Source organism: Rhyacophila brunnea, unplaced genomic scaffold (genome assembly GCF_057557595.1).
Source record: "Rhyacophila brunnea isolate RB1 unplaced genomic scaffold, BYU_Rbru_1.0 scaffold_24, whole genome shotgun sequence".
NCBI classification, from domain to species: domain Eukaryota; kingdom Metazoa; phylum Arthropoda; class Insecta; order Trichoptera; family Rhyacophilidae; genus Rhyacophila; species Rhyacophila brunnea.
In genome coordinates, this window is record NW_028232904.1 from 14,893,327 (window position 1) to 14,905,265 (window position 11,939).

General features: G+C 38.3%; 1 protein-coding gene across 1 annotated transcript; it reads left to right on the forward strand.

The window, feature by feature from the left end:
• Window positions 1-256: 256 nt before the first annotated feature.
• On the forward strand, window positions 257-11,624 carry LOC147069102 (uncharacterized). Its single transcript, XM_085951297.1, has 4 exons — window positions 257-470; window positions 1,649-1,789; window positions 5,264-6,185; window positions 8,326-11,624. The coding sequence occupies exons 1-4, from the start codon at window positions 348-350 to the stop codon at window positions 10,068-10,070; spliced, it is 2,931 nt and encodes a 976-aa protein (XP_085807423.1). The 5' UTR covers window positions 257-347; the 3' UTR covers window positions 10,071-11,624.
• Window positions 11,625-11,939: the final 315 nt, after the last annotated feature.

Sequence of the window (11,939 nt, forward strand, 5' to 3'; positions counted from 1 at the left end):
GATACAACATGAGCGCCGCCGCCGGGTCCTCGAAAGATTTCGTAACTTGCTGGAAATTTTTAATTTTGTTGAAACTTTCTCGTAAGTGCCTAGAATATAAATTAATAGTAATATGTTGGTAGCTACTAGCTTGGTACATAAAAAATATAGCAAACACAAACAGGTTTTTATCTCTTTGTGCAAATAATGTAAATTAGCGGGAAATACCATAGACATATTTTGCAATCCCTATTGACCATAGATAAAGCAGGTTTTTATATCGAGATGAAGTTCTATGGACGCACAACTCAAATTGACTTTTGTCGTTTTCGTGATGTCAACATATAAATCCATGACAGTTTTAAAAAATGGAAACAATAATCGTAGACCCCGAAATGCTGACTGTATGTCGAATGTGTGTTAATAATAAAGGAAAGTTTCAAATCGTGCCATCTTTGCAAGAAAAGATTATCGAGTGCTTTAACATTAAGGTACCTGTAAAAAATTCATGTTTTATGTCATTTTTGTAATCGTTTCGAAACAAAGAGCGTGTGATAATGAAATAGCTGCAATTGTCCGTCAAACGGATTTGTAACAAGTCCGTTTTTATTGAGGTCCAGCCAATTTTTAAATGTCAAATCGAGTTTTCGTAACGGGGCAACCAGGATAGAATTTCGTTGTCGACAAATACTTGGTTAAAAATAAGTCTTAACAGACTGCACAGCTTTCAGATTTTCAATTCCCTCTATTTACGGTTTCTCTTTATTTAAATTTTTCATCAGTCCTTTAAAAAAAATGTAAAATCAGGGTTTTATTGTATTTTTATTATGTCCGAGCCTACTATGGGCCTCCATAGAGTAGAGGTATATATAAACAGATTTCGTTTTTACGAGAAATGGATGTCAGTCACTTGCTCAACCTATTAGGTCCACACCCTGACTCACACACAAATTAAAAAAACAATATGTGTACTTGCCAGACCCAGGATTTGAACCTGGGACCCACGGCGTTATAGTCCAGCGCTTAAGCGGCGCGGCCATCCACTCTGCCTCGTCTTCCGCTGCGCTTCTCCGATTGATTACGCTTTGCAAGTCTCTCTATAGGCCACCGAGCCATCTAAATTTGGTCCACTAAACGTGATGCGGGTTGTCGGTGCTTGTTCATCAGTACGTATCACGTGGCTGATCCATCACAGGTGTTGGGTTATGATATATCTGCCGACATCTAGCACTTCATAGAGCCAATAAAGCCGTTGATTGTCGCAGACGGGTGCAAAGATTATTCACAAGATTTTAAGCTCATTATGTGGCACAAAACTGATCTCTACACTTTTTTATATAGACAGACTTTCGTGTTTCTAGACTATTTTGAGGATTTCAGGTGCTTATAGAGACCATAATAACATGTGTTAGTGCTTACGATTCGCCGTTTAATTTCATCGCTCAACTGTTACTGGTATTGACCTGTGATCCAAGATAGACAGAGATGTCCAACACGTCGATCCAATTTTATTTAAGATGCCTAAGAACGATCGTCACTTAGCGATTTTTGGAAATGGGAACCATAATTAAAGGGTATTGGACACATCAAATAAGAAGTGTGAAATCGTATACACTACTTTTATTAATTACCGTCATTTACCAGGTTTTTTTTTTATTTGATTTTACAGATTGAAGCATTCGATGGACTGTCGCAAATAATATGCGAGGGCTGCAAAATGCTCATCAACGAATATCACTCATTGAAGATTTCGTTCATAGAAAAACAGGCCATCTTGTTAAAAAAATCGAAAGACTTTTTGGCAAAAGATGTAAGTATATCAAACGTTTTTCAGGTTTTGAAGCAGAGACCTTATTACCAGTGGTGTTGTGGGGGCAGAGCTTTGACTTTTTTCAAAACAGACTGACTCAAATCATTTTCAAACATCTTACATACATACCTACAATGTCAATTGTACAAAATTAACCCAAATTTATTGCTAAAATTGACAATTTTAAGCACCAAAGAAATGACATCTCCACAATTTGAATTTCCATCCTTTCATGTCAATAAAGAAAATACTATAATTGAGCCCTTGTATTTAAAAAGAGTGTTATTGTGATAACCAACCAAAGATAATTATGTAATCTCAACAAAAAATGCCACTAAAAGTATCTGACCAGCAGCCCGATTTTTGAACGAAGCACTACGAAACCCGCTGCGCCAGGTACTTCGATTAAAGTAGATGAAATTTTTAGTTTTATAGGAAATATTGTGGGTATACCAGCTTTGAAAGGTATCGAGGCATGAATAAAAATGAAACATAAATGCGAGTGAGTAAGCATTCGGCACGCTTACACCCTTCGTTCTATGCGTTAGAGTAAGATAGAATTTTTACAGAGAAGAATTAAAAAAAGCGTAACACATAACATTTTTATCCATTTTGGTAATGGCTTCATATTTAATCAGTACTTACCCGTTAACGTTGCATTATTAAATGATTGATTGTTAAACTACGTAGCTAATTAATCCTTAGAAGTTAGTTACGTCTCCAATATTACAATATTCAATACAAGAATCGGAACGGAATTTCCGATGTATTCTATATTACAAAATCACAATAAATACTTAAATGAGAATTTTAAATACAAAATAACACTTTCAACGGCAATAGTTATGTAAAAGAGATGCAATAGATAAACAGCTTTCTACAAAATTACGTACATTAAAAATCTGACCTTTACCATAATGTCAAACCGACAGTCGCGAGCACCTCTACCGCCAAAGCATATGTAGTTAAATGCAATCTGCACTCATAAGTGCCGGTTGAGAAAATATAAAATTTCGCGTACTTTAACTGAACTGTTTGCGCAACGGGTCTGTAGTGCTTTGTTCAAAAACCGCCCTCCAGTGACGTGCAGCACGTATTACATGATTTTAGAATTGGCAAATTGTGTTTATTGCTTTATTTTAACTTTTCGATACGAATGACTTACTCGTTTGACATGATTGTGATTGTTCATCTTAATATTCTTTAAATATTATAGCAATAGAGTATGATCTTGTCAATTAGAAGAAATTAAATAGCCGAGACATTAATTATTGCAATTTTCCTGAACTATTTAAAGTGACATTTGATGTGAATATTAGTTTGTGTCGATTTTGTCAAATGGATCAGTGATGCTGCGTCTAGCTTAGCGGGAGCACGCAAACTTCACTTTGAATATTGTCAATCTTTGATTGTAAATATGATAGTAGCATTATAAAATGTTGACTGAAAAGTCGAAAAAGTCTTAAAAGTCGAAAAAGAAAGTATTTTGATGAATATTTATGCCAGCATGAATAATGATTAGTTTTGATTCAGTGGAGGAAAAGTCATTGTTGATTACACTGTATGATATTGTGCATTCTTGCATAATATGGACCTCTCATGTTATGTGGTGTCTAATAACCACACACCCATCTCCACATTTGGTCAAAATCTCAAAAAAAAAGTGCAATTTCACACAATATGTATTATGACCAGTGGCGGGGCGGCTTGTGGATAAAATATCTGGGGGTGCTGCGGTAGATAAAAAAAACACAAATGTTTATTTGGATTATATTTTACTATTAGCATCAAAATTAAATATAAATTATTAATTATATTAATAATTAAAATAAAGAACTTTGTATAAATTGCTTGCAGAAATATTTAGATATATTTCTTTCCTTGCTTTCGCATGTGTGCTCACGTGCGAACGCTGAAATGGCGAAATACTGTCGGACCGGCAGTACATATCAAGCTTCCAACTGCAAGCCCCGCTCCCCGCGCCCCTCCTTCGCCCACTCAAGCATATTCCATTGAAAACGGTACTGCATAAAATTATAAAGATGGTCACTTTCTGATATTAGTACCGTGGTGTATGATAATTATTGGATGTATCGGTGCGCGGGCGAGCTTAATACACGCTTATATAATATTGATTTTTTCATATAATATACATAAATTTATGTATATTATAATTAGGGAGCGGATTTATGTGCAACAAAAAACATGATTATATGCATGCACATATGCACTTAAAATCATTAAAATATGCACTAAAACCAAGGAAATATGCAGTTAAAAATTTACGTTTCTATCGAAAAAAAATTGTAAATACCCACTCACCCAATATTACTGATAAAAAATCGAATAACAAATTAATAATCTCAATCAATATAATACAATAACAAAGAAACACAATATAATCAATACAAAGTTAATCATTTAATTACAATTTTCAAAATAGTTTGTTTACAAGTACAAATAATTGAATAAGAAATCCAATATAAACTACTTACACACCTCTAAAAAATAAAAACGACACATTTAACTATTCCTAAATACTATTTACTGTTTTTTTGTCCGAAAAAAAAAGTTACAATATTTTTTCAATGTTGTGCTCTGGCATTAAATTATCCCACATATCTGTCAGTGTTTTGTTTATATGCCGAAAACGACCTCACAATGTCCACATAGGTGCGCAAATAGAGGTGCCCGAGTTGACTTCACTTTTTCTGATAAATCCACAGCTCGGGGACGCTATTAAAAAATGCAAGTGCATCTAAACTATCTACCTACCAAATTTAGTTATATTTCGATAAAATAATTAAAAAAAAAACTAAAATTATAAATGCAAAAGTCCTAAATATGCATTTATTTATGAAATATGCACTAATGTCTCAAATATGCTCTAACGTCTCAAATATGCACAGTAAAATTTTATTTTTGGATTCTGCGTCTTTCAAAACGGATTTCTGTGTAACTAGCATATAAATCCGGTCCTTAAATATAATATTACATTTTTCTTAATTTGTTTGGGGGTGCTGCAGTTCCGCAGTGCATATGGACGAGCTGCCACTGATTATAACTTCCAGGATTTTTTTAAGTGATATAAATAAACATTCTCCAATTGTATTTTTCATGGATTTATTGTAAAAAGGTGTAAAAATCAGCTAATGGAAATATGCATGTGCTCTAGTTTAAAAATAAAATACGATTGTAAAAAAAAACTGACATTAAAACCAACCAGTTATGTTTGATGCACTAAGACGTAATTTCCCGCTAATATTGAATTGTCCACATATCAGTTTTAGTTATTCGACACCTCATATGTATATTTTGATCAGCCGTGGGATACAGATACAAATCATTTCACGACTAGTATGTAGACTGAATATGATCGGTCGAAATAGGAGATCTTCTCGAATCAGTCTGGTACTGCCTCTTCTAGGGTTTTCTTCGATGTTGCCACTGTAATAGTCTTTTTCTCTATTTTAGAACCATGAGAACAAAAGTAATGGCGACAGAGTTACAACTCACCACAAGATAATATCATTGGTGCAAAATAGGAATCATGCGACTGTGAACGGCTCGTTGTCCAGTTCGAGCACGGCATCAGAAAAATGGACGGCTCCAGTAAAAAAGAGAAGGATCACCACCCGAGCTCTGGTAAAAGACGACTCGACTGTCGCCGACGCAATCGATTTGATTAACACTTCGGAAGATGGTTCGCTGCCAGATCTCCCATCCGATGACGAGCGACCCCTCCACCGCAAACCTAAGATTACCTTCAGGTACCACTGCGTGTACTGCTCCAAAGCCTACGTCAATAAAAGCGGAATCAGAAAACACCGGGAATCATGCCACAGTATCCTGGTCAAGACCGCCAATCTCCTCACGAAGGTGTGTTACATATCTATGGAGAAATTGGATCGGAGCCCCGCCGAAAACTCCACCTGGGTGCGGAGGTCCAAGGGAGAGATGTCGATGTTCGATTACAAGAGCCGACATGTCTACATCACGCAGCACAAGGTAATGAGTCAAGAAGTGATCACCGAACGGTTCGGAAAACTCTTTGACTCGCCCGATAAAGACTCGCGGTCTGTTTCGCCCGTTCCCGATATACCGAAGGAAATGGTTTCAGAGGACAAAGAAGATAATTCAGGGATTCTCGCATACCGGATTAAAAAGCCAGAGCCGTTGCCGGATAAAAGTCACGTGGAGACGTCATTGAAAGAAGATTTTCGGAGTGACAACAGTAAAAAGAAAGCTTACAAGCGGATAAGGCGAATTTCTGAAAGCGATGACGATCGGGGACCGGAGGCGATGCCTCAGCCGGATGTCCGCCCTGATGTGTTCCCTGAGAAGATGGTGCTGGAGACCCAGCCGGAGCCGGCAAAAATTGTCGCAGCATCCACAGGTATGCCATCATTTCTTCTGTTTGTCTCGCAGTAACCTTCAAAATCTTGCGTGAGGAGTTATTAGCTGAATCAAAATTTAAAACTAATTATTTGCAGGAAATTAAAAATGAAAATTTAATTAGTGGCCTTTAAAGTGTGCTATTCAGCGTTGCCAACTTAGCGTTATTTTGCCAGATCTAGCATTTTTTAATAGGCATCTGCTTGCAAAAAACGCATCTAGCTTGTGGTGTTTTTACTATTGTTTTTTGATGCCTCCAACAGCTTCAAATACGCTAGACATTTTCAGTTTATCTAATTTCAGGCATATCAAATTTCTGACAATCTGATACTAATAGCGGAAGCCATGATTTTTTTAAATATAGTCTTGTCATTCCTGTTAATACTTTGGACGCGGAAGACGCACACGGTGCGTAATGACCAGGCGGCCGATCGATGTAATTAACGTGCATTTTAAAGGGGGCAATTAAAATCTCATTATCTATTCAGCAGCGAAAGCGTTAATATAATCAGTGTTCCGGTATATTTCGATGGTCTATAGTTGGTGTGAAAAGTGCACCGCCTTCTGTCCGGTATCTCTGCCCCGAAATCAAAAATGTTTGGCTCTTCTAGCAAAATTCAATGTTCCATCAGGCATCTCAGGTCACAGGTGACACAGTTAAATATCACCCCCTGGCACTGAGCAATGTTCACTATCAGCTAAATCAAAATCTTTTCCAAACACTTGGAGCGGCGTTCGCATTCATACACCTGATGATACACTTCAATACATCAACTCTTGAGAATAGTCTTTGCAACAAGACCGAAATGTTGAAGAACAGTCAGTAACAACCCAAAAGTCTCTTACAAGTTATGTTATGCAGAGTAAGCGTTATGCAGAGTTATCGACGTTAAGCAACCGTTCTATGAAGAATAATATTAAGGAATCTTCCACTTTTGCAACTTAATAAGTATAACATTTTTTTCTCCTCACTGATCTTAGTTTGCCGAAATTGAGTTTTTAAAGTTAGGTGCATATAACCTATGCTAAATCGACTTTAAAAATGTAAATGAATATCAAAAATGGCCAAACTAGTATAGAACTAGAATAGTCAGTATCAACTGTGGCCGAGAGCATATTTTAGATATCAAATTGAGCTTTGTTAATAAAGTTACACTTAAATTTACTATTTAAATGTATTCAGGAAAGGTTAATTAATTAATTAATTAATTAAAAAAATATAATACTTAAATATACCTACATTGTCAAAAGTATTACTACCAAGGCCTGAACAAAAACGATGCATGAGTGCGAGTGAGAAAGTATTCGGCACCCTTATAATCTCTGCGACACGCGCTAGAGTAAGATAAAAGGTCTACATATGTTTTAGTTAGTTTCCAAAAGTATCGCTGACAAATCGCGGTGAATCGCTTCACGTAGCGTCGTAGCTCGTGTTGCTAAATTGCTATTTTTTGTGTTAAACATAAAGTCAGTGGTAAATATGTTTAGTTAATTAAGTAGGAAAGATAGTTATGTGTGTTGTATTAAAATATGGTAGCCGTACTGATAAGCAAGAAGATGGTATTACGTTTCATAGGTAAGTTGATACATGTTCGTGATAATTTATTTGTATATTATTATATATTTTAATATCAGTGACCTAGTGTTTCTTTAAAATAACTTAAATTATGGATATCTTTACCTAATGGTTGCAGTTTGACCGCTTAAAAATACTATATAACGTAAAAAATTATATTTTAATTCTGAGCGTCTAGTGCGAGCACTTTGGGCGAGCACTACCGAAATGGTCTATGGTCTCGAACATTTGTAGACGAATGCGTTCGCTCGCTCACAAACCAAACGCATGGCACGCAGCTTCATTTAGCAATGCAACGAGTGGCGTCTAGATGTATCTATAGTCTATGATTACTACAGTTTTTCGCCATTCCTGTAAAAAATATTAAGGTCCCTTTGGCCCACTTTGATACTGGGTGACTCATTTACATGTACTGCATGGCATTCTAAGAAAGTATTGACACCCAAATTTTGATCTAATGCCCATATTATTGTTATAATGAACAGGTGTCTACAAGTTTCATTTCTACCTTGCATGCCATTTGTTTTTCTTAGAATTACATTACAACTTGTTTTTGCTTTCACAGAGATGCAGCTCACCAGCCCGATACTTCCCCGTCTCAACGAGCCAGTCCTAGTAGTAAGCAAGAGGAAGTCCTCCCTGAAAATCCTGACTCCCGAGCTTCTGGGGTCTTGCCTCGGCCGCAACTGTATCGACGTGGACTGGATTATGTCCGACGACACCGTCGCCAAGATCTTTCGAAAGAGGCTGACCCAGAAGGAGAGGGAGTACCGGGATAACGCCGACGGGATCGAAGGGCTTGTGCCCTACATTCCCAGTCCAGTCAGCAAGGCACACGCCCAACACCGCCTCAATCTCACGAAGAAGTCGGAGACGAGTCAGCCTGAAACTCAATCGCGGATGCCTTCGATGCCCTCTCTTTTGCCGATCGGAGGCGATCCTGTAAATCACCTGCGACTCTCTGTGCAGAACGTTAAAAAAACTGGGCTGTCTAAATGTATATCGAATAATGCAGCGAGTCCGCCGGCCATCCTGCGTGATTTCCTGCACTCGCCGGGCGTCTCCACCACACCGCAGCAGGCAGACATCCCCGTTACACCGCCCTGCCCACCACCACCACCACCACGCTCTCCCCCTATCTTGTCCGCTTCCAAGGCCATCATATATCCTAAGTTGTCGTACATTCAGGTACCACCTGTACATTCAGTGAACGACTGTCCCCCGGCGCCGGCGTCCTGCATTTCCATCGACACGCCCTTCCCCTCTGAAGAGACGCCGGAGCCGCTCTACGCTTTGCTCATTTCGCCTTCCCCTAGCGAGCCGGGCGAGAATGTCCAGAATGTCCAGAGCAACAGTTTTGTGGAAGACCAGCCCGTGATCGTCGGTACGTTTTCCTTGTCGGCCCCTCGGTCCGCCCCTGGCAAATCGATCAAATACACTAAGAAGCGATTACCGCCGGTTGCTCCGGCGCCCTCTTTCATTAAGTGCAAACCAACCTCCATGCTGATGCCAGCGGGGCCGCCTACTGCATCCCCTCCTGCAGGCGCGTGGCCGTGGACACCCGCGGAGCTCTCCGCTGACCGGCCTTCCACCGACAGGTCTTCTGCCGACCGGCCGCCCGCTGACAGGTCTTCCGCAGACTGGTCTTCTGCCATCCGACCCTTCTCACTACTGAATTACGCCATGACACAGTCGGATGGTGTGACAACGCCAGAGGTTCGCCTGTCAGGCATAGATGAACGTCTGAAGACAGCCGACAGCTACCTGGACTGCCCTGACCTCACCGGTCTTCTTACCTCCGTCCGGATGAAGATCATCGAGGTCCTGCATAACGGCATGTGCAACCTGCGATCCGTCGACGTGCCTATCACCGGGTCGTCGCGGATTAAACCCTACGAGGCTCTCATCCATGATCTCTTCACCTGTGGCATCCGAATCAGCGAGGAAACGACCGAGTCATCAGAGTGCTTCATGTACCTGGCCAGCCTGCAGGTCGAGTATCGATCCGTTTCGCTGATGGGCGTGGAGAGCTTCCGTCGTTACGTGGTGGTGGTCTTCCTGGCCGATGACAACATAATCATCCAGGTGAAGGATGTTAGATTCCGCCGCGTGAACGTGATTGCGTGGAGCGCTCAGTGGCAGTCCCAGCTGGTGCGCTGCTTGCAGCTCTCCATCGTGGGCAAATCTATTCTCAACACTTCCAAGAACCTCAGCTACAACTCTACTATGAAGATCAGGACATTCATCAAGTGTCTGAACGACTACAATACTGGCTTCGATCAGAACAGAGCGTCCTTGTATTCCGACTGACTATATTAACAAATTAATATTAAATTTAGGTTTTCATTTCACATGCGTCGATCCAGTTTCAGACTATCACGGTCACAGCGAACTCTCCAAATGTGACGCAGACGTTGCGTCAACGTATTTTCGTGAGCCGCACAAATTATGACCGACCTTTTTTTATACAGTAGTAAAATATTGATTACGGACCATTCAAGTATTACGGAAGCATTTTTTTTGGGGGGGGGGTCACTTTCTACTTATCTTTGTCGTCTAAATTTTTTTTATGCAAGTTTGGGTGTAAAAATAAAATGACTACAAAATCTCAGTCTGTCAGAATCATTCCATAAAAACAGATGTAACTGACGGAACAATGAACTCTTCATGCATTGTTATAAGGGTCAATTTCCAAACTAGATTAATTTTATTGTTACTTTAATTTAAAATTAAAGATGACAATAATTAAATTTTAAAGAAGATTGTTACATTAATTACATTTATTGTATGTATGTTGCAATAAGGGTGATTTTCACAGATTTTTACAGATTATTGTCAGATGTCTATAACCTTTTTTGAACAATTACAGTTAATAGATATCGTAATTTTGAAAATAAAACTTACATCATTCATTGTTGCCACCCGATTCAAATGTACCGAATTTGACACGTATTTTTGGAATACGGACTCCATGATAACTTTTAATTTTTAATTTTATTTTTCTCATTACTTTTGGATATATATTTACCGATTAATAAACTTTTCTAGCTATTTTTCGATAACAACTTTACCTAGAGACATCACCTTAATGATTATTTTTTATTTTTTTCTTGAACCGATTCACTTTCCAAGTCAGTGCGTTGGTTTTATCTGATTTTTGTTTTTTATATGTACCTACCTCAAAAGAAAACGTCCCAGATAGCTTATTTAATGTTATCAAGTTTAGTGCGCCTCAAAAAATACGGAGAATTAAATCCTACAGCAGGAAAAGTGATTTGGCTAAAAAAATCTGACATCTTATCGTCAGCTGAATGCAGAACTATTCTAACTCACATTTGAAATATTTTGCAGAAGAGTTTTTTGAAACAGCCTACTTCAGTTATTTATTATTTATATTGCCAAGTGTATGCACCATTTTTTTCATCAATAATCCTACTAAAATATGATGCATCCATTTATCCATAAAGATAATAAATAATTTCAGCAAGTTGTTTCAAAAAACACTCTCCTCAAAAATTTCAAATGTAAGTTAGAATAGTTCTGCATTCAGCTGACGTTATGCTTTGATGGGAAGGGGGGAGGTGGACGCTTTTCTTATTTTATTTTATGAAATGCAGGTTGGGGTCTAAAATCAACAAAAATGTGCTTGTGCAATGCTTGAATGATCGACCCTCATGCTAAATTTCCCAAAATTGTTTTTAATGAAGACGAGTCGAGGATAGCATTAAAAGCGGTGTGACGACTGAAATAACTGTCAGCTAAAAAACAATTTGAGGAATTTGATATGGATAATATTATACAGAAGAACCTTGATTATCCGGACTAATTGTAGATGAAGGTGGTCCGGATTATGATAATTCCAGATAATCGAAAAAATAACAAAATGTCTATTTATCTTCTAGAGTAAACATTTTTTTAATCTTTGATATATTCACCTCTTTTTAGTAATTATATATTTTCATATAATCAAAAAGAAATCAGGATAATCGAGGTTCTATTGTAATGTGAAATGGGATTCTACTAAATTCAATTCATTATTAAGTCGTTTCGAGTGACAGGTGCACTTACTTATTTTTTATTTCAACATCGTTATAACCAGAGCTGTTGAAATTAGCAATGTTCGGTTCCGAGTTCAGTTCCAGTGGATAAATCGGAACCTCGGTTACAGGATTTGGTTCC

Bases quoted from the DNA above. Each gene is read 5' to 3' on its own strand.
- LOC147069102 (XM_085951297.1), top strand. From the start codon at position 348: ATGGAAACAATAATCGTAGACCCCGAAATGCTGACTGTATGTCGAATG. The intron at 471-1,648 runs GTACCTGTAAAA...TTGATTTTACAG, and splicing joins TCGAGTGCTTTAACATTAAG to ATTGAAGCATTCGATGGACT. The intron at 6,186-8,325 runs GTATGCCATCAT...TTGCTTTCACAG, and splicing joins AATTGTCGCAGCATCCACAG to AGATGCAGCTCACCAGCCCG.